The sequence below is a fragment of the Zeus faber genome, assembly GCF_960531495.2.
Source record: "Zeus faber genome assembly, chromosome: 18".
Lineage (NCBI taxonomy): Eukaryota > Metazoa > Chordata > Actinopteri > Zeiformes > Zeidae > Zeus > Zeus faber.
In genome coordinates, this window is record NC_137210.1 from 8,476,230 (window position 1) to 8,496,589 (window position 20,360).

The 20,360-nt window shown below is 45.2% G+C and overlaps 2 protein-coding genes across 2 annotated transcripts; both read left to right on the plus strand.

Annotated features, from left to right (window-relative positions):
* Positions 1-1,596: 1,596 nt before the first annotated feature.
* On the plus strand, positions 1,597-12,245 carry vil1 (villin 1; the record flags this gene model as incomplete). Its single annotated transcript, XM_080018537.1, has 19 exons — positions 1,597-1,671; positions 1,789-1,863; positions 1,986-2,182; positions 2,583-2,691; positions 6,922-7,032; positions 7,208-7,413; positions 7,545-7,623; positions 7,960-8,058; positions 8,209-8,362; positions 9,060-9,160; positions 9,256-9,393; positions 9,993-10,151; positions 10,224-10,400; positions 10,496-10,641; positions 10,747-10,891; positions 11,261-11,449; positions 11,529-11,597; positions 11,706-11,846; positions 12,132-12,245. The coding sequence occupies 19 exons, from the start codon at positions 1,597-1,599 to the stop codon at positions 12,243-12,245; spliced, it is 2,484 nt and encodes an 827-aa protein (XP_079874663.1).
* A 3,515-nt stretch (positions 12,246-15,760) lies between these two features.
* On the plus strand, positions 15,761-19,768 carry dhrs12 (dehydrogenase/reductase (SDR family) member 12). Its single transcript, XM_080018685.1, has 10 exons — positions 15,761-15,856; positions 16,313-16,446; positions 16,636-16,718; positions 17,153-17,245; positions 17,347-17,428; positions 17,597-17,658; positions 17,846-17,950; positions 18,027-18,117; positions 18,661-18,798; positions 19,315-19,768. Exons 1-10 carry the CDS (start codon positions 15,801-15,803, stop codon positions 19,425-19,427), a joined length of 957 nt encoding a protein of 318 aa, XP_079874811.1. The 5' UTR covers positions 15,761-15,800; the 3' UTR covers positions 19,428-19,768.
* Positions 19,769-20,360: the final 592 nt, after the last annotated feature.

Genomic DNA, 20,360 nt, shown 5'->3' on the forward strand with positions numbered 1-20,360 from the left:
AAACGCAGCAGTCAAAGGAGCCTGAATTCATTGATAAGCTCATAATTTACATTATGGAGCACTGTGTTTGTTATGGAAATCATCAAGATTTAATAGATTTAATAAAGTTCTCTCTAGAAATTTGAATTAAATTGTTTATAAAAGACAGTCAGAGACAAGTTGGGAGGTTGTCTAGTGTGAGGTCTCTAATCTATAATTAGAACAGTGATGATCAAGGTCTACTAGGTGGGGATGCAGTGCACCCAGCAGAACTCAGCCCAGGTTATCATCACATTTCATACTGAAATCTCATGTCATTGACACAACCACTGATAGAACTTTGCCTTATCAGACTAAAGTGATTGGGGGAGGGGTGCAAAACAGAGATACCTAGCAGTACCTAGCAGTTCTACAACTGGCTACACGCCCCATCAACTACAATGGGAAATCAATTGGTTATCACTGTTACATAACTCGGCACTCGCGGCAGGGTCCCAGCCCGGCGCTTAATGACGTGTAATTATTGAACAGAAACGATGATTGTCAAAGTGACTCACAAGATCACTCCATCACCAGACCTCAAGGCTTGCTTGTGTTAGCATCAGCATGAAGATATTAAGGTGTTGGACGATGGCAAATTGTCAATGATGCTGATGCGTTGTAAAGCCACAACAGTGAATTGGTGTATTCCTTGGTTGGTGAATTGATTGAGGCCCTGTGCTTCAGTTGGGACCGCCAGCTTAGTGTTTTAGCTAAATCTGGGATGTTCATGGTCCATAAGGTGGCAGGATGCTTTCAGTAATGGATACTTTATACTTTTACAAAGGGAAATTGTAATTTTCTCAGCAGCTCAACAGTAGGAAAAAAAATAATCAAGTAAAATAATAATAAAGAAAAATCAATAAAAATGGAAAAAAGAAAAATGCAGTCTATGGGAAAATTTGGGAAAATATACAATAAACCAAACTTAACTGTACACAGTAAAAAAAATGTGGCAATGTCCACTTAACCTAGTGATAAACAACTGATAATGGTCCAAAATAAATAAATAAATAAATACATATAAATAAAATAAGTAAATGGTCAAGCTACAGGGTCAGTAGACATTGTGAAATACTGAGATGTATATAGATCATTAAATATTATGCTTCAAACTTCAAACTGATAAGTACATAACTTCATACTTGCTCATGCTGTCATCACACATTAGACTGTTTAGCCAGATAGGCCCCCTTTACAGGGACGGGTCTCCCACTAGATGTCTCTCCTACTAGTTCCTCATTAAGGTTGTTGTTAGATTATCAGTGAATGGGAGGTATTTTACTTTTTCCAGTCCAATATCAATTTCATATTCTCAAGGCATCGCTCTATAAATGCTCCTATCTCTCTTCGCAGCAGTTCCTTCCTGCTCTGTGGGTAGCTGCTGTTTTTCGGAAATGATCAGTTGAGCGTCTCCAGAGAGCTGCAGTTATTTATAGAGTAGTTTAACTTGACAGTAATGTGCTGTACTTTTCTAAGTTTACTGATCCCTAAGTTCACCTTCAGTGTTCATGAGTCCACATTCACACATTCACTTCACTTCTCTCCAGATATCCCCTCCCCATTAGAACTGGAGCCATGCCCCAGGTCAAAACTCAAGCTATAGACGTCCTCAATAAAACCACGCCTGGCCCGCAAATATGGAGAATAGAGGTGAGAGGGTCAACAGTTTCAGAGATTAGCGGTTCGCTTTACCATTATTTTGTAAAATTCCATCAAGGCACAATTCTGTTTCCAAATCCATTTTCAATTTTCTTCTGCAATGTCCAGAACATGGAAATGGTGCCCACTCCCTGTAAGACATATGGAAGTTTTTACGAAGGGGACAGCTATGTTATTCTTCATGTGAGTACCCCTGATCATGTGCATATATATTATTTATCCAGAACAAGAACATTGAGGCTGTAGTTACTTATGGACACCTAATTTAATTGTTCTCGACCCAACCCATGCTCTTTGTTGTGTAGACAATCAAGGTGCGCAGTTCCTACACCTATGACATCCACTACTGGCTGGGCAGCTCCTCCTCTCAGGATGAGCAGGGGGCGGCAGCCATCTGCACCACCATGATGGACGAGGCCCTGGGCGGCGTGGCCGTGCAGCACCGCGAGACGCAGGGCTATGAGAGTGACACGTTCCGAGGATACTTCAAAAAGGGCCTCATGTGAGAAAATACAGTACACATGCCGGCAATGAAAAAGGAAGAAAGCTGAAAGAAAATGCACAAAACTGTGAAAGCAAGAAAATGTTTCTTGCGATTCTTAAAATAACTTCCCTATTTAGTTTTAATGTATTTCTACATATGTTTCTAAAGGTCAGAATGTGCGGTCAGAGGAAAAGGATAAATAATTTCATCATTTGATAACTCACTCCATCACCACGCCTAAAACTGTGAAAGCAGAAAAATGTTTCTGGCGAGTCTTATCGTAACTTCCCTGTTTCGTTTCACAGTGTCTCTGTATATGTTTCTAATGGTCAGAATGTGAGGTGAAAGGAAAAATATAAATAATTTGATCATTTGATAGCCTCACTCCATCACCACGTGTCACATTGTCTTCACGCAGCTACAAGAAGGGCGGCGTGGCCTCAGGCATGAAGCACGTGGAGACCAACACCTACAACGTAAAGCGGCTGCTCCACGTCAAGGGGCGGAAGCATGTGGTGGCAGGAGAGGTGAGAGGAGTGGATGCATCCTGTGCCTCTCCTATACTCCACTGGCACCCACCTGGCAGGGGGCAGGCAGGATACGGCGTCGGGGACAGGCGGGTTCGATAACGAGGAGTGCAGACAGAATACAGGCGGGGGGGCAGGCAGGGTACGTGGTCGGAGCGAGGCAGAGTCGGTAGCGGGGAATCAGTCCGGAGAACGCTGGAGAGTCTGGTGCAAGCATCGAAGACAATCTGGCAATAGGTGACTGGTGAGAGAGGCATATATAGTAGTTAGATTACAGATTGGAACAGCTGTGTGCGCAGGTGAATGGAGTTGGACTAATGGGACAGGTAAGGAGAGGGAGGGGAAAGTAGAAGAAGGCGGAGATCATGACAAAACCCCCCCCCCCTCAAGGGACGGCTCCTGACGTCCCAAACGAACGAGAAAAAAAAGAAGAAGAAAATAACACCAAAAGTCCATGCAGGGTGGGAGGAGGGGGTCCAGAGGAGGGCTAGTACTTGTCGGAGACCCTGTCCATCTCCACGTCCTCCGCTAAATGGGCCACGTGATCATCATCGGAGTAGTTGGAGACCCCGTCCATCTCCACATCCTCCGCTAAATGGGCCACGTCCGCATCGGAGCAGGCTGGCCCGGGCCCGGGTCCAGGTCCTGCGACAGCAGCAAATGAAGGCCTGGACGGACAGGCAGGAAGCCTCCCTCTCAAGGGCCGGGAACAGAGACGGTTGGAAGCCGTAGGCTCCCTGGAAGGGGGAGAGGCCTGTGGCCGAACTGGTCAGGGTGTTGTGGGCATATTCCACCCACAAAAGCTGCTCAGACCAGGACGATGGGTGTTGAGACGTCATGCAGCGCAGGGCCATCTCCATCTCCTGGTTCTTCCGCTCCGTTTGGCCGTTGGACTGGGGGTGGTGCCCTGAGGACAGGCTGACGGTGGCCCCCAGGAGCGAACAGAACTCCCTCCAGAAGGCCGAGGCGAACTGGGGACCCCGGTCGGATACCACATCTACCGGGATGCCATGGAGGCGGAAGACGTGATACAATAGTAGCTTGGCGGTGCCCTTGGCCGACGGGAGCCTCGGTAGAGGCACGAAGTGAGCCATCTTACTGAACCGGTCCACCACGGTCAGGATAGTAGTGTTGTCGCTAGACGGTGGCAGACCGGTGACGAAGTCCAAGGAGATGTGAGACCAGGGGCGATGAGGAACCGGCAGTAGGTGTAGGAGACCGGCAGGAGCAAGAAGAGAGGGTTTGTGCTGGTTACAGGTGGGGCAGGCATTGACGAACCCTCGGACATCCTCACCCTGGGAGGGCCACCAGAAGCGACGCTGGACGACCTCCTTCGTTCGCTGGATCCCCGGGTGGCAGGTGAGTCGGGAGTTGTGGGCCCACTGAAGAACCTCGGACCGGAGGTCAGGCAGGACGAACAGATGGTCAGGCGGACATGCGCTGGGTCCAGGTTGGTCCTGGGCGGCGGCTCTGACCTTCTCTTCCACCTCGCAGGTGAGTGTGGCAACTAGATGGGAGGACGGTAGAATGGTGTCAGGGTCAGCAGCGTCTTCCTCCTCCTCCTGGAACTGCCAGGTCAGGGCGTCAGGTTTGACATTGCGTGACCCCGGCCGATAGGAGAGGGAGAAATTGAACCTGGTAAGGAAGAGCGCCTAACGGGCCTGAGGGGAGTTCAGTCTCTTGGCGGACTGAATATACTCCAGGTTCTTGTGGTCAGTCCACACCAGGAACGGCAGCTGCGTTCCCTCTAGCCAGTGTCGCCACTCCTCCAGGGCCAATTTGATGGCGAGAAGCTCCCTATTCCCGATGTTGTAGTTCCTCTCGGCCGGGGTCAAACGCCTGGAGAAGAAGGCGCAGGGATGAAGCTTCTGGTCGGAGGCAGTTCTCTGGGAGAGAACAGCTCAGACTCCCACGTCGGAGGCGTCCACTTCAACCACGAACTGCCGTTCAGGGTCAGGCAATACCAGAATGGGGGCTTAAGTGAACCGTGCCTTCAGGGCCAGGAAGGCGTTGTTGGACCACAGAAACGGCACCTTGGAGGAGGTTAGGGCTGTGAGGGGGGCAGCACCGTGCTGTAGCCTCTGATGAACCTCCGATAGAAGTTGGCAAAATCGAGGAAGCGCTGGAGTTGTTTGCGGGTGTCCGGGGTGGGCCAGGTGGTGACGGCGGAGACCTTGGTGGAGTCCATCTGGATGGCCCCCCTCCTCCCGACATACCCCAGGAAGGAGACGTACGGGACGTGAAACTCACACTTCTCCGCCTTTACAAAGAGTGAGTTCTCCAGGAGGCGCTGCAGGACTGTGTGGACGTGGTGGACGTGCTCAGCTTGGGATCGGGAGAAGATCAGGATGACGTCGAGGTACACAAAGACGAATTTGTTGAGCATGTCCCTGAGCACGTCATTGACCAGGGCCTGGAAGATGGCAGGGGCGTTGGTGAGACCAAAGGGCATCACCAGATATTCGTAGTGCCCGGAGGGAGTGTTGAACGGCGTCTTCCATTCATCCCCCTCTCGAACCCGGACCAGATGGTAGGCGTTGCGTAGGTCGAGCTTCAATGATGCCATCGAGAGAGGTGGGCAGGTCGTGGGAAACTAGCTCCTCCTTCACGTACTCTGCTAATCCCATCAGGAATGCATCGATCTGGGCTGCCGGGTTCCACTCGCTCAGTCGAGCCTGGGTGCGGAAGTCGATCGCGTAATCTACCACGGAGCGGGACCCTTGACTGAGACCCAGGAGACCACCAGTAGCATCGGGACCCCGTGATGTAACCCTGAGCACCTTGCAGAGCTCGGCGGCGAAGGCATGGAAGGAGGAGCAGGCTGGTGTGCGTCGTTCCCACTCAGCCGTTCCCCACAGCCGAGCGCAGCCCGTCAGGTGATTTACCTTCGCATCCTCGGAGGCGAAGGTGTGGGGCTGCAGAGCGAAGAGGATGGAACAGTTCGTGATGAACGGACTACAGCCGTCTGCGTCTCCGGCGTAGCGTTCTGGAACCCCCACCCGGGGCTCCAGGGGGTACCCAGGCTGGGCCCGTGCTGGTGGGTCCAGGGAAGCGGGCGGCGGGATGAACTGACCGAGAGCGATGGCGAGCTGGACCTGGGCGGCTAGCGTGGCGAGTCCTTGCTCCTGGCTAGCTGCTGCTAGCCGAGCGTCTGCTGAGGTGGAGGCTAGGACAGCCTCCTGGTGTTGGAGCTGTGACTCCACCCTTCCCAGGCGTGCCAGCAACTCGGGGTTGTGTGCTGGGTCCATTGTTGGCCAGATTGTACTGTAACGGGTGTGGTTTGGACCCAATTGCAGCACAAAGACAGGCAGGGATATTTGGTAATGTCTTTTATTTGTAGAGCAGACGGAAGACAGGCAGGGAGCAGGCAGGATACGTCGTCGGGGACAGGCAGGTTCGATAACGAGGAGTGCAGACAGAAGACAGGCGGGGGGGCAGGCAGGGTACGTGGTCGGAGCGAGGCAGAGTCGGTAGCGGGGAATCAGTCCAGAGAACGCTGGAGAGTCTGGTGCAAGCATCGAAGACAATCTGGCAATAGGTGACTGGTGAGAGAGGCATATATAGTAGTTAGATTACAGATCGGGAACAGCTGTGTGCGCAGGTGAATGGAGTTGGACTAATGGGACAGGTAAGGAGAGGGAGGGGAAAGTAGAAGAAGGCGGAGATCATGACAGAGCGTAGTGGAAAAACCTCCACTCCAGTGGAAAAACTCACTGGGACAGTTGTTCAAACGATTTTCTTTAGGTCCTCTGATGCTACACCTGCGTTGCCCACTGAAAATACTGATCTGGGACATTTAAATTGAAACGTCTGATATCAAGGTCATCTACCCTCCATGCGGTTTATCTTTAAGTGCTGTGCCGGGCTCGATAAATACAGAGTAAATACAGCTATGCAAATTCTGTGCACTATAAAAAGAAAAGTTATTTTGTCTTAAAAGTAATGTTTTAGCCCTATCAATTGAAATATTGCACCACACGTTTTCTAGTTTTTGGTACCACAATCTCATTTTCGTAGTATTAAAAAGAAAACAGCTGTATAATAAGCCCACATGAATCAATTGAAAGAACCAAGCAGCCAATGATAAGTGCTCTGGGTCCGACCCAGAGGTTGCTGGAAACATTTATTTGAAGGATCTTGCAATATCACATGCATCTACAGTTTATCAGGCTGCCACTGCGACCGAACCCAAAACAAAGTTTTGATTTCATCTTTCTCTGGTGGCTCCAGGTGGACATGAGCTGGAGCAGCTTCAACAATGGAGACGTTTTCCTGTTAGACCTGGGAAACCTCATCATTCAGTGGAACGGAACCAAGAGCAACCACATGGAGAGACTCAAGGTGAGCCTTCTGGGACTGAACAAAATGTATCAAGACACAAGGTATAAATCTAGGTATTCAAAACAACAACTTCCCGATGTCAACCTCAAATAATAAGCAGGGCTATAGCACCCGTGGATGAGGTGGGCTGTACTTACAAACTTCGATCTATGGTCCATCCGGCTGTTTTCTCCAGGGAATGAACCTGGCTAAGGACATCCGGGACAGGGAGCGGGGCGGGCGGGCACATATCACGGTGGTGGAGGGCGACGACGAGAAATCCTCAGAGGAGGCAATGAAGCTGATGAGGCAGCACCTGGGAGACCGGCGGGAGATCAAGGAGACCATTATCACTGACGACGTGGTGGACAGCAAGCTGAGGACCAGCGTCAAGCTCTTCCAGTCAGTCCAGTATATATAACCATCTACCTTCTACTGCAGACAACACCCGTAATGTCTATAAGTTGTCTGAAAAAGGCCACTAACGTGAATAATGGATTGAAATGTTGTCTTTTTGCTTGCTTTGTTGGCAGTATTTTGGACGCTCAGGGTAACCTGGTCGTGCAAGAGGTGGCGGTGAAGCCTCTGAAACAGGAACTGCTCAGCCATGAGGTTGGTCCATGGAAGTAGTAGAAGGAATCTTAATGTTTCTTTCAACGGTTGTGAGATTTATTTATGGGGACGAGTTGAATGATATCTTATTACGAATGTCTAGTGTGAGTGGGTGATAATCATGTCTGCTCTTTGACCAAACCAAACAGTTTATTACACAATCTATCATGTGGTTCCAAAAGATAAATAGAGCATGTCAACACCATGAAATACCAGTTTGTGTAAGAGGAAATTAAACTGCATTCTGGTTTACACCCATGCACATGGAAAACAGAATGTTACAATGTTAATGGTGATGTGAGTTACTTATTTAAAATCGAATGTATTGCTCCACAGGATTGCTATCTTTTGGACCAAGGTGGGATCAGGATTTTCATCTGGAAAGGAAAAAAGGCGTCATTGAAAGAGCGGTCTGAGGCACTAAATAAAGCAGAAGTGAGGGTCGCTCTCACACTAAAATTCCTGTTGATGTCTCTGTCCTCCTATTTATCATAGCTTTATGTAATGTTTTCTGGAAATAGAAGTGCTTATATAAGTACTTTCCAAAATAATTGTAACCACTTCTAATCGCGCTTTGCTCCGTAGGCGTACATAAAGGCCAAGAACTATCCTCCCTCGACCTACGTGGAGACTGTGAACGATGGCGCTGAGTCAGCCGTTTTCAAGCAGCTTTTCCAAAGCTGGATGGTCCGAGGCCAGACCGTGGGGCTGGGGACCATCAACAGCCATGGGAAAATTGGTGAGCTTTATCCAGTGGTCCTTTTTTCCCCTTTAAAGTACAATATACATCCGTCCCTTCAGCTGTAGTTCTGAGGAAGGGATACACCAAATGACTTAATCAAAAGCCATCACACGTTGAAAGATTTTTCCTCCACTCCAGTAATGCACACGCTATAGGATTTAGCAAGTATGAGCAATCACAGGGGATCACCCATCTTGGGATTCTAGCTCACACTATAGGAGCCATGATTTAAGATTTGAGATAATATCAAACCAACCTGATACTCTCACTAAAAAAGTTATAGTCTGGGATGGAAAATTTGACTCGAGACTCAAAGATCTCAAGTCCTTTGGTGTAAACTAAGCATTAGAAAGAGAGATGCATCTTGAAATGAATAATTGTTCTTTGGGGTGTAATCCATATTTTGATTCCATTGGTGTGTGTGCGGGTGTATGTGAACAGTCACACGCCTTAAAGGACTGTGTTTTGGTGTTACATGGGACTAAAATAAAGGAATTTGTGGAATGTAGTTGCCTTCATCACTTGTTTCCTTGACCCTGAATCGGACAGCATGGACATTTTTAGTGCCTGGGTTCGCACAGGACTGCTTATACATTTACCATGCGTTACATGTCTGTCCTTATTCTCAAACCGATGTAAATTAAATTAAAATGAAGTGAGGTAACAACAAAAATGTCTTTCTGACCTCACGCAGCCAAAGTTGAGCAGATTAAATTTGACGCAACCTCTATGCACGCAAGGCCTGATCTGGCCGCGCAGCGAAAGATGGTGGACGACGGAACGGGTGAAGTGGAGGTACGAAAACAATGAAAACTTCAGTACGCACATCGTTCAGTACAAAGTCTTGCTCCGTGAACCTCTGTGTAACTCCGCCCGTTCCCTCCACCCAGGTATGGCGGGTGGAGAACAATGAGCTGGTGCCGGTGGGCAGGAAGTGGCTGGGGCACTTCTATGGCGGCGACTGTTATCTCATCCTCTATCAGTATGAAGTCAACAGTAGGAGGCACTACATGCTTTACATCTGGCAGGTAAGGGGCGCTTAATAAGTCTTTGGGTAAAATAAACTTTGGTGTAGATTGACAACTATCCCACTCTAATTTGTAATATAACAAAATCACTTGTATGCACTGTACATCGGGGCTTTTTCCACAATGGTAAATTATTGCTGCTATGCTGTAATGCATGCCAAATTATGACCATGGATTAAAGGTCAGTAAAGAGAGTGATTGACAATTACAGACAGGAAATGAATTTCTAACTAAAAGAAATGGCGCTGCCAAGTTCCATTTTAACTAACAAAAGATGCTTTCACTCACTCAGCTCACCGCTGAATTAACAACAAATTGAATTAATTTACATGAATTGACGTAAAGAATTATATTCTTTAAAAATACATTTGCTCCACTGTGAATGTTCAAGTCAAAGGCATTCAAATACATTTTGTTTTTAGAGACATCCCCCCCGTAGAGAATTTAAGGGCTTTGGATTGGTCCAACTCCAATATCATTCAAAACAGAATCTTTATTTAGATTGACCATTGCACAGACAAAAATAAAAACTATAACAAATGGTATACACTACACTATTAAAAATATCCATGTTTCCATGTGTGGTTTTTCTATTGCAGGGACGTCATGCGAGCACAGCAGAATGCACCGCTTCTGCATTCCACGCGGTCCACCTGGACCGGCAGTACAACGAGGAGCCCGTGCAGGTCCGCGTGCCCATGGGCAAAGAGCCACTCCATCTGATGGCGATATTTAAAGGGAAGATGATCATTTATGAGGCAAGTCAGATTTCTTGACCGACGTCACGCAGCGTTCAGAGATCACAGATAATTGTGACGTATTGTTGACAGGAAGGAAGCTCCAGAGGGGACTCCCCTGACGTCCAATCCACCCGTCTCTTCCACGTCCGCGGCACCAACGACTTCAACACCCGGGCCATCGAGGTCCCCGCACGCTGCTCCTACCTGAACTCCAACGACGTCTTCGTGCTTAACACGGAAACCTGTTGTTATTTGTGGTACGGGAAGGTAAGGTACCGTCTTAAAATCGCCTTTCCCTTCTTGACCTTTGTCGGACTTGGCGGACTTGTTGGACTTATCGAACTACAACCTCAACCTCGCAGGGCTGCAGTGGGGACGAGAGGGAAATGGGAAAAACATTGGCGGACATAATCTCGAGACGGGAGAAGCAGGTGATAGCCGAGGGCCAGGAGCCTGCTCACTTCTGGGTCAATCTAGGAGGAAGGATGCAGTACGCCAACACCAAGAGGTTTTAACTGGCTTTAACTCTTTATGGACCTCAAGGAAACATGTAGACATCACACGGTGCTTGTACATTAACCCCTCCACATTTTTCCATTTGAACGCTGGCCAGACTGCAGGAAGGCGAGAACAACGTCTCCCCACGATTGTTCGAGTGCTCCAATCAAACCGGGCGCTTTTTGGCCACGGAGATCACCAACTTCGACCAGGAAGACCTGGACGAGGACGACATCATGCTGCTGGATGTCTGGGATATGGTCGGTAGAAACACTATTTTCTTTACCCATGAATCAACAGCTGTTTTTTTCTAGTGGTCTCTGATAAACTTTTTAACTAGTATTGTCATTTGAGGGCAGTGTTTGTCAGGATGGCCGAGCGGCCTGGTCAAAGGGAATTTTGGTCTCCGAATGGAGGCGTGGGTTCAAATTATTACACATTTATTATATACATTTATTTAAATATTAAAGTACACAGTGCCAACTACACGGCCCACTTAGTTGTTTTTAACTATGATATTATTTTAGTGTTTTTTTCTCTGTGTATTTTGCACTGTAAACCTGCGATCACTAAAAACTTAGACCTGACCAACCAGACTTATCGGGGTCTTCACTGATAAACCGCCGCAGGTCTTCCTGTGGATTGGAAAGGGGGCCAATCGAATCGAGAATGAGGCGGCCGTGACGACAGCCCAGGAGTACCTGTGCTCCCACCCGAGTGGCCGCGACGTGGACACCCCCATCGTTCTGGTCAAACAGGGCTTCGAGCCGCCCACGTTCACCGGATGGTTCCACGCCTGGGATGCCCAAAAGTGGAGTGTAGGTAGTTGAAGGAGAGAGTTCAATGAGATAGATGCCTACCGAACCAGAAAGTTAAGCCGGTATTTGTCTTCACCAGGGAGGGAAGTCTTATCAGGAGCTAAAGTCTGAGCTCGGAGACGCAACTGAAATCATCAAGATCACCGTGGTGAGGCTGGAATGTTCTGATCTCGTCTTTCTAGGACAACAGTTCCTTCAATTCGCGCCAGCGGGATTCCATTTCCCATGTTGCCTCTAATCCGTCTCTTGTTTGCAGGATATGACCAAGAGCCCTGCACAGGGCACCAGCAAGGTGGGGATGCTGTCCCCCTCGCTCGCTCCCACTTTCCCCGCCGACGAGCTGGTCCACCGCCAGCCCGAGGAGCTGCCCGATGGAGTCGATCCGACGAGGAAAGAGGTGACCCTGGGAATTCATTCATCCTTTTCTCATCCTTCCCTCCAGTCATTTGGCAGGGTCGAGTCCATTTACCAATGCCTTTCTTTTCCATAGTAGGTTCTTCTCTCTTTCAGGTTTTCCTCTGATGTTTGCACAAAATGAGATCAAAATTGCATAGACAGGGTCAAGGACTCATTGGAACCCCCCCACACACACACACACACAAACAAACAAGGGATAGACTTTCGGATAGAGTTAGGATAGGAAATTTGACTGCATATTTGCTTCATGTGCTCCGTCCCGCAGGAGCATTTGTCCAACGACGAGTTTGCCCTGATCCTGGGAATGTCTCGGCTCGACTTCTACTCCATGCCTATTTGGAAGCAGCAGAAGATAAAGAAAGAGAAGGGCCTGTTCTAGGCCTTTTACGATGGCTTGTGCCATGTGAATTTTTGGTGTCACTGTAAAACCGTGAGCTTAAATATGCTGCGTTAAATATTCAGAGGGAAATGATACATGCATGGCTGTCGCTGCCGCATTCGTTCGTCATTCAAAATGGCTGAAACTAAAGGCCTATAATCAATGTTAAGTGGAATCAGTGGTATTGTATTTTACTTTGGGTTTTATAGTATAAGCATTCTTTTATGTATCTTGCTCTTTATTCAGTGGAAAATAGTCTATTTGTATATTCTAGATATTGTTATTTAACACAATTTATTTAGTTCTAGAGTTAATTATGTATGTTTACCATCAACTGGAGAGATGCATGCCACCGCAAATATTAAATGGACACCTTTGTTTCTAAATAGGATATTCTTCATTTGAAAAAGTCAACTATTTTCACTTTTTTTCATACTCTTCAAGTGCCTGACAGAACCGCTCAAGAGAGAGAAGCCCTCTATATGTTATAGACTCCACAGAATACATTTTATGATTTATTTTTTCTTTTCCACAATTGGATTACTGTATCTTAGAATAAAACTGCTCAAAGATTGAAATGTAGTCCATCAGTTCAATTTGTGCTCGTTCCATTCTGCTCTAGTTCATTTTCGGGAAGTTTGAGCTACATTGTCCCATTTGTGGATTTAGCAAACATGAATAAAATAATATTTTTATATTATTTATATATAAAACAATGTAAATATTGGGGTTTTTTTTTTTCAAATCACAACAGATTTATGAACATTGTAAATGTTTAAACTTGGGAACAAGTTGAAGGCACTGAGTATTGTGGACACATAACTCAGGTGAGTTCTTGTCTCGGGTGCGATGGGGGTAAATATTAAAATATACTGTAACGCCTCCCCAACCCCACCCCCGCAACCTGATTCCATTGTATAACATCGTTTGTTATACAATGGTTTTATTAAGTGGTGAATATAAGAATATATAGAAAGTGCTGATTATGATATCAGGAAATAAAATGTAATCTGAAATATAATACAGTATGTTCGTCACGGATAAAACTCAAATGCTTTTGAGCTTGCTGAATTGCTTATCACACATACGAATACAAATACAATTGTTTGACTAAAAATGTGTTTTAATAAGAAAGGGAAAGGGAAAAAAAAAGTTCGATAGAATGATTGATCGGTAATCGTTTTGCCTTATTCTTACTTAATGCCTGAAACAGAGAGATTGGGTATTCCGACCGTCTGTTAGGTTGCCTTGCGCGCTTAAAAAGTGTGCTATTTCTGACTGTTTCACATCGCAAATAGACAGAAAGTGCAGCCGTACTTAGCTTCGACGGTCGAGGGGCGAAGACAAACTACAACGCGCAAAGCACAAAGACAAACGACCTGTTTGATAATGGCTAAATAGTGACACCTAGTGCTGGCACATAACGCAACCGCCTCGCGTCAGGCGTAGCGGAACATTCGAGCTGCGAAGACGACGTCACAACCGAAGAGAAGTACGACACTGGGGGGTTTATTGGAACGACTTCGATAGGTCAACATTTTGTTAAACCAAAAAAAAATAAAAAAATATGTCCGCGTTCACCTCTCCAATTTGAATTTGAGAAAGCCTTGAAAATATAGGTTTTGCAGCAGTTTTCCAAACGTTCTATTTCAGTAATCGGCGTACAAATATAACTTTTTAAGCCTCCTCTCGGTGGCTCTTTTCGTCCAGACAAACGTCTGTCCCGCGAGAAATCGTAAATTGTTCTGGAAAGCACTCGAGGAACATTTCAATGTTGGATTATTTAGTCATTGTCTGACGTGATAAATAACCTGCCCCTTGGCGGTCTCACGAATTGCGATAGCGGGGTTACGGTGAATCAAAAAGCAAGCATGGAAACATCATACAGAGCTGATGTAAATATGAATAAATATAAATATAGGATAATCGTCTGCATCTGCTCCAGCTTGGGTGTCACGGCAACCCGGAAATTTCTTAACGGGCTAAAAAAAAAAAATAAAAAAAAAGTATGTCAGAAGTGGGATTCGAACCCACGCCTCCATTCGGAGACCAGAAATCCCCTTTGCAGGAAGGTTCGTCACCTTGAGTCTGGCGCCTTAGACCGCTCGGCCATCCTGACAACTGGAGGAGTCGCACGCTAACAGCGACATAGCGAATAGGCTCTATGTTCACATTGTTCGGCTTCGTTGGCTGATGCAGACTTTACATTATGATTTATGCGCTTTTATAGCAAATGATCCGTTTGGGTTTCATGTGTGGAACAACTATTTGTACACGTGTTATCGAGAATGTTTTATTGTTATTAATATTATTGTTGTTGTTGTTGTTGTTGTTGCTGTTGAACGTCGTGCCGCTTCGCTCCACAGGAAATGCTAAGTAAACCGTCTGGGAGCGGACAACATTAAAATGTAACCTTGGAAATAAAGTTTCATTCCACAATAGCATCCGAAGAAGTTAATCCAATGGATGATCTATATTAAAAAAAAGGGACAAGGGACCCTCACAGCGTTCGTGGTAATAAGTGGTGGTTTTCAATGTTGGGGCTGACGGCGTTGTAATATGTGTCCACTGCACAGCGGTAAAGGTTGTTGGAAGTCAAATGCCAACATTTTCATTTTCCAATTGCGAGAACTGTGACTTAGATATTGCCTCCGTCAATGGAAAACGAGCTCACGTTGTTCGTGTCGCGTTCTTCGTTTTCCAAATTTGAATCCACATTTGAATATCGATTAAACGTCAAAACAGCTTTTCCGTTTTTCCATTTGAACACTGTCATCGAGCGCCCGTACGAGTGTGTGAAAATGAAAACGCTAATTGGATTGGCGCATTATAATCGCAGCTTCGTCTCAAGTAACACATACATGATGTGGAAAGTTATAGTGGTGTTGTGGAATTACGTTTTCAAATTTACAATTTAATTCAGCCCCATATGGACTTCCGTAGTATAGTATCGATATATACAGACCGTGTGAAATATTTATATGAACACATTAATATTGTATTATTGGGTTGTACAGTGTACAACGTAATAATACATAATGGTAAATAAGTTGTGTGTAGATTGGAGTTGGATTATGAACGTCTTTCTGATTCTTGCCTTTATGTTTGAAATAAAAAAAAAAAAAGGAAGCTCATGTCAGAAGTGGGATTCGAACCCACGCCTCCATTCGGAGACCAGAAACCCCATCCAGCTGGAAGGCTCGTCACCTTGAGTCTGGCGCCTTAGACCACTCGGCCATCCTGACAACTGGTGTGTGCGGCGCGAGGACCCCCTGATATAGGCGTGCATGCATGGGAGAAGGTTATCATTTGTGAAACTGTCATAAATCATATAATACATTTATTTAAAAAAAAAACAAGGTAATTAAAATACATCGTAAAAAGTCATTGACGGAATGCTGTTTTTGCGCTGCGACCGTACCCGCCCTTTACTCAGACCACGTGAGCACCGCGGGACAACCACGTGTCAGGCGGACCCGCCCCCTTCATCACGTAACGCCTGTGGTCGTCGCTGTGAAACTGGGTCGGACGCCAGGTCCGCGCTGTGCTGCGGGCATGTCGATGTACAGGAACGCCGTCTGGTTTGTCAAAGGACTTCAGGAATACACAAAGTAAGTAACGGGCCACGCAGTGTGTATAACTAGCTATCTATACATGTAGAGAGAATATAGATTGATAGTTTCAAATGGTGCTTCCGGGTTGCGCGTTCATGCAACAAGCTAACCAAAAATCGGGACTAAAAAAAACCCACATATCCACATTACTACATATCCCGGTAATGTTAGAAATGTCACAACGATTACAATGTCGATTGTGTCAAGTTTCCATCATTTCGTTTGAGGAAAGCGAACTGTACCCAACATTTTGATGTGCTGCTCGGTCGATATGTATAAATGCAATGTGTGTTCCATGCCCCCGTCATTGTGGAATAAAATCAACCAAAAAAAAAAAAAACCCCTATGAAATTGTTGATTGCAAGTATATGTATGACAATTAATCCTAAACTTAAATATCATAATCGTGACAGTCGTTCATTGTGGCTGAAGTACGTTGACACGCTCTCACAGGGGTGGATATGAAGCCGCAGCCAAGCATTTCTCTCCAGGGGACCTAGAGGTGAATCTCAATGGCAGGTCCTTCATGGTCACAGGGGCCAATAGTGGGATAGGGAAAACCACAGCCCTGGAAATCGCAAAAAGAGGTGAGGCTCGGATCTCTTATTGTGTGTCTAGGCTGAGATTTTGTATTGTATTGTGTTGATAAACTCCCTTTGCCTATCTGAATGTATTCCCCATTTCGCTTGGAGATGAAACGGAGACAATAAATAAAGGCGCTGAATCAAGGTGGAGCTGTCCTGCAGTCATGGTTTCCCTCTGTGTGTTTTTTGAAGGAGGGACCGTCCACATGGTATGTCGAAACAAGGGGCGAGCAGAAGAAGCCAAGGAGCACATTGTTGATCAGAGCAAAAACCGGGTGAGGACCTCCCTGTTTAAGCCCCAGGAATGTCCTGTACTGTACCACCCACTCATTTGTAATAACCTGCATGTTGAATTTGCTCTCTGGGGATGGGAAATGCGCAGTTACCGGTTACCAATATACTTAGAACATGTCTTGTGGTCGCTTTCTCTAGTCAGCGGACTCTGACTCTGCTTGCACATCCTGTAGCACCGTAAATACAATACAAAAGGGTCCCATAGTTATGTGTGTCCAAAGGTGAGTTGTGCAAGGGGAAGACGAAGATAGTCTTTCACAAAAATCTGTTTAAAAAAACTAACAGCATAACACATGTGGCATCTTAGGAACCCCCTTCATTTACATTATTCAGTGCTCACTATTTGCTACATAAGAATATATCCACCTGTAAGAAAACTGAACTGTATTCATTAAAATCAAAATTTCCCTTCCAGGATGTCCATATACACATTTTGGATATGTCCAGTGCTCAGCAGGTTTGGGAGTTTGCCCAGAACTTCCAACAGAACCACACCCTTCATGTGCTGGTGGGTAGATGTCACAGATCATTTATTTTACATATACAGTATATTATGTGCTTATCTCCAAGGTATTCAACACTGTATTTTTCTCTTTTTATTTTTCATAGATCAACAATGCGGGCTGCATGGTCAACAAGAGAGAGCTTAACGAGGAGGGAATGGAGAAGAACTTTGCTACAAATACACTAGGTGAGAGAAAAGGAAATGCAGCCATTTTTTCATTCCATTGGAATAGATTAGATTCACCCTGGAAAACTCCGGTCAGAGCTGTACAGGGCAATCCCAGGACACTGGAGAGATATCTGCCCAGTGGCCCTCACTTCATTGGCGGCACTGACCGTTTTCTATATTTTACAGGAACCTACATCCTCACCACAGCATTGATACCAGAACTAAAGAAGGTGGAGAACCCCAGAGTGGTGAGTTGCAAGCCACGGTATTCCCATATTGTGCTTTGGGCTTGCGCTGTTCTTTCAACTCCTGTTGCTGTAAACACCTGAGCCTCGTTTTTATTTTTATATGTTAATAACGTCACCAGAACACTGCAGATTTCTCCCATTCCAATCCTTTCCCTCATATGAAGCTGCTGCACCTTTCTTCCCCCAGATCACCGTCTCGTCTGGAGGCATGCTGGTCCAAAAGCTCAACATGGACGACCTGCAGTTTGAGAAGGGGACGTTTGACGGCACTATGGCGTACGCTCAGAACAAAGTAAGTGAGGCAGGGTGAGAAAAAGGAACCTTTCCAAAGTGTGGATTCTTAATGTGTGTGTGTGTGTGTGTGTCAGAGGCAGCAGGTGATTCTGACGGAAAGATGGGCATCTCAACACAAAGAGATCCACTTTTCCTCCATGCACCCCGGCTGGGCAGACACCCCAGGTAACAGCAGTAGAAGGAGGGGAAAATGCACAATGACAGACCTGCCCTATCCGTCTGATTCACCTGTCTTCATTCCCTGCTTTTCTTTTCATCTTTTCCACCTGAGATGGAGTGTTTTGTTTTTTTTTATTATTTTTATTATTTTATTTTTAAGAGATAAGAAATGACACGTGTACACATCGACACACTAGTAGTAGTCTATGGTAAATACCAGATACAGTATTTCTATAAGTAAAAGGGGCATACACTAAGAGTATGCATAATTATGGAATTCTGAATGTACATGTAGATATTTTATCCACTTATATTAATTTAAATTGTTTATTATTGTTAATTAATACAGTTAAGAATATTGTATATTCTTAACTGTATGCTGTGGAGGTTCTACCTAGAAACAAATCCACACCCCACTTTCTAACAAATTATATTCGCTAGCCAAGATACTGGTAATTTAAATTGACCTGTATGTACATTTTTTTTTTTTTTTAACACTACAGCTTTAAATAAAGAGTTGTTGTTGCTTTTTTGTTTGTATTTCCACAGCCGTCCAGTCCTCCATGCCTGATTTCCACGCCAAGATGAAGGACAAGCTGCGGACAGTGGCCATGGGCGCTGACACGGTAGTGTGGCTTGCCGTCTCTGCGGCAGCCGCCAAGCAGCCCAGCGGCCTCTTCTTCCAGGGTCAGACACTTTCAAAACACCCTTTACTTCCATTGTACTTATCATGATCACTTCATTTGATGAATTGAAATTAGATTTGCTTCAATTAAATAGATTTATATCATTAAGACATTTCACTGCATATATGTATAAACGTAAGTATATGTATGTGACAAACATCTTGAATCTTCAACTTGTTGAACCGATTGTAGATAGAAGTAGGCTTGGGCAGATTTACGATGAAACCGTCTTATCGGCGATCGACTCCATTGATCACGACTGACATTGAGGACAGGCGATTATTTATTTATTTTTTCCTATCTGCCAGGAAAAATCCATTTATCCCCGATAAAATCGTCGATCGCTGGGGGGCATCTATCGGCGATTGGAATTTTGCACAATCGCCCCAAAAAAAATAAATAAAATAGAATCACTTTTATTTCTACTACAGTACTTATCTTCACTATCATTTTAACTTCACTCAGAAGTCATCAGCTCTGGCGTTGTTTCACACTGTTCTCTGTTTCCCCCTCACAGACCGTAAGGCCGTAGCCACACACCTGCCTCTGGCCTTCTCCAGGTCGTCGCCGCAGGAAGAGGAGAAGCTGCAGGCCACACTGGATCAGCTCGCCTCAAAGTTCAAACCTTGACATTTTAGACAACACTCCCCACAACAGATATAACCTCAAATTTTATTGTTCATAATGGGTTAACACAATACGCTTTACATATAATTTTTATGCAAACAACTATAACTTATTGAATGTTTTGCTCCATTCCAATATATTTTATAGTAATTATGAGGAAAAAACGTTTTCAATAAAGTAAGTTACACAATCAGGGTTCCTTAATCTGATAGTTTATTATTGTAACAAAGCAGCTCTACAGATTGTACCCGGAGCGTTACGACATACTGTGTGACTAGTGTCTTCCCCCACTTCAATCAGACATGCTTAACTTCGGTTGAATAAAGTTATTTATTTTGAATGGATTAATGCTTGCTGGTCTTTAAATCCATACCGACACAACATGTACAAATGATAGAGGTTTGGGATGTTATGCATTAAAACACAGTCTCAAAGCTGAATTTGAAGACAACAATTTAATGAAGGTACAGTTAAAGCTGTCATCAATTTTGCTATTCTGAAAACCATTCACAGGAATTTTAGATACACACTTTTGAGAATTAAGACAAGTTTTTTTTTTTGTTTTGTTTTTGTAACAACGTTAACTGGCTTCATGAGTCTTGGACCATCCGACCATATGTTTAATTCAAGTACAAATGTGATAAACATGAACATTGACAGTTACTCTTAGCAGCGATTTGTCACAAATTTGCTTCATTATTTCCATTCCTTGATTCCAGTGCAAAAACATAACGATATAATATGACCTCAGAATGGCTCGCAATAAAACTGATATTCAAACTAAGTGTTATATGCATGATTTTATTTTAGTCCTGATTGATCTATACACTACAAAAGACAATGATTAGCTTGATGATATGCACATTATCTGTCAGAGACAAACGCCACCCAAATTAAATAATCTGCTAACAATTACTATGACCCCCGCACCCCAAC

Bases quoted from the DNA above. Each gene is read 5' to 3' on its own strand.
- dhrs12 (XM_080018685.1), top strand. From the start codon at position 15,801: ATGTCGATGTACAGGAACGCCGTCTGGTTTGTCAAAGGACTTCAGGAA. The intron at 16,447-16,635 runs GTGAGGCTCGGA...TGTTTTTTGAAG, and splicing joins CCTGGAAATCGCAAAAAGAG to GAGGGACCGTCCACATGGTA. The intron at 18,118-18,660 runs GTAACAGCAGTA...GTATTTCCACAG, and splicing joins CGGCTGGGCAGACACCCCAG to CCGTCCAGTCCTCCATGCCT.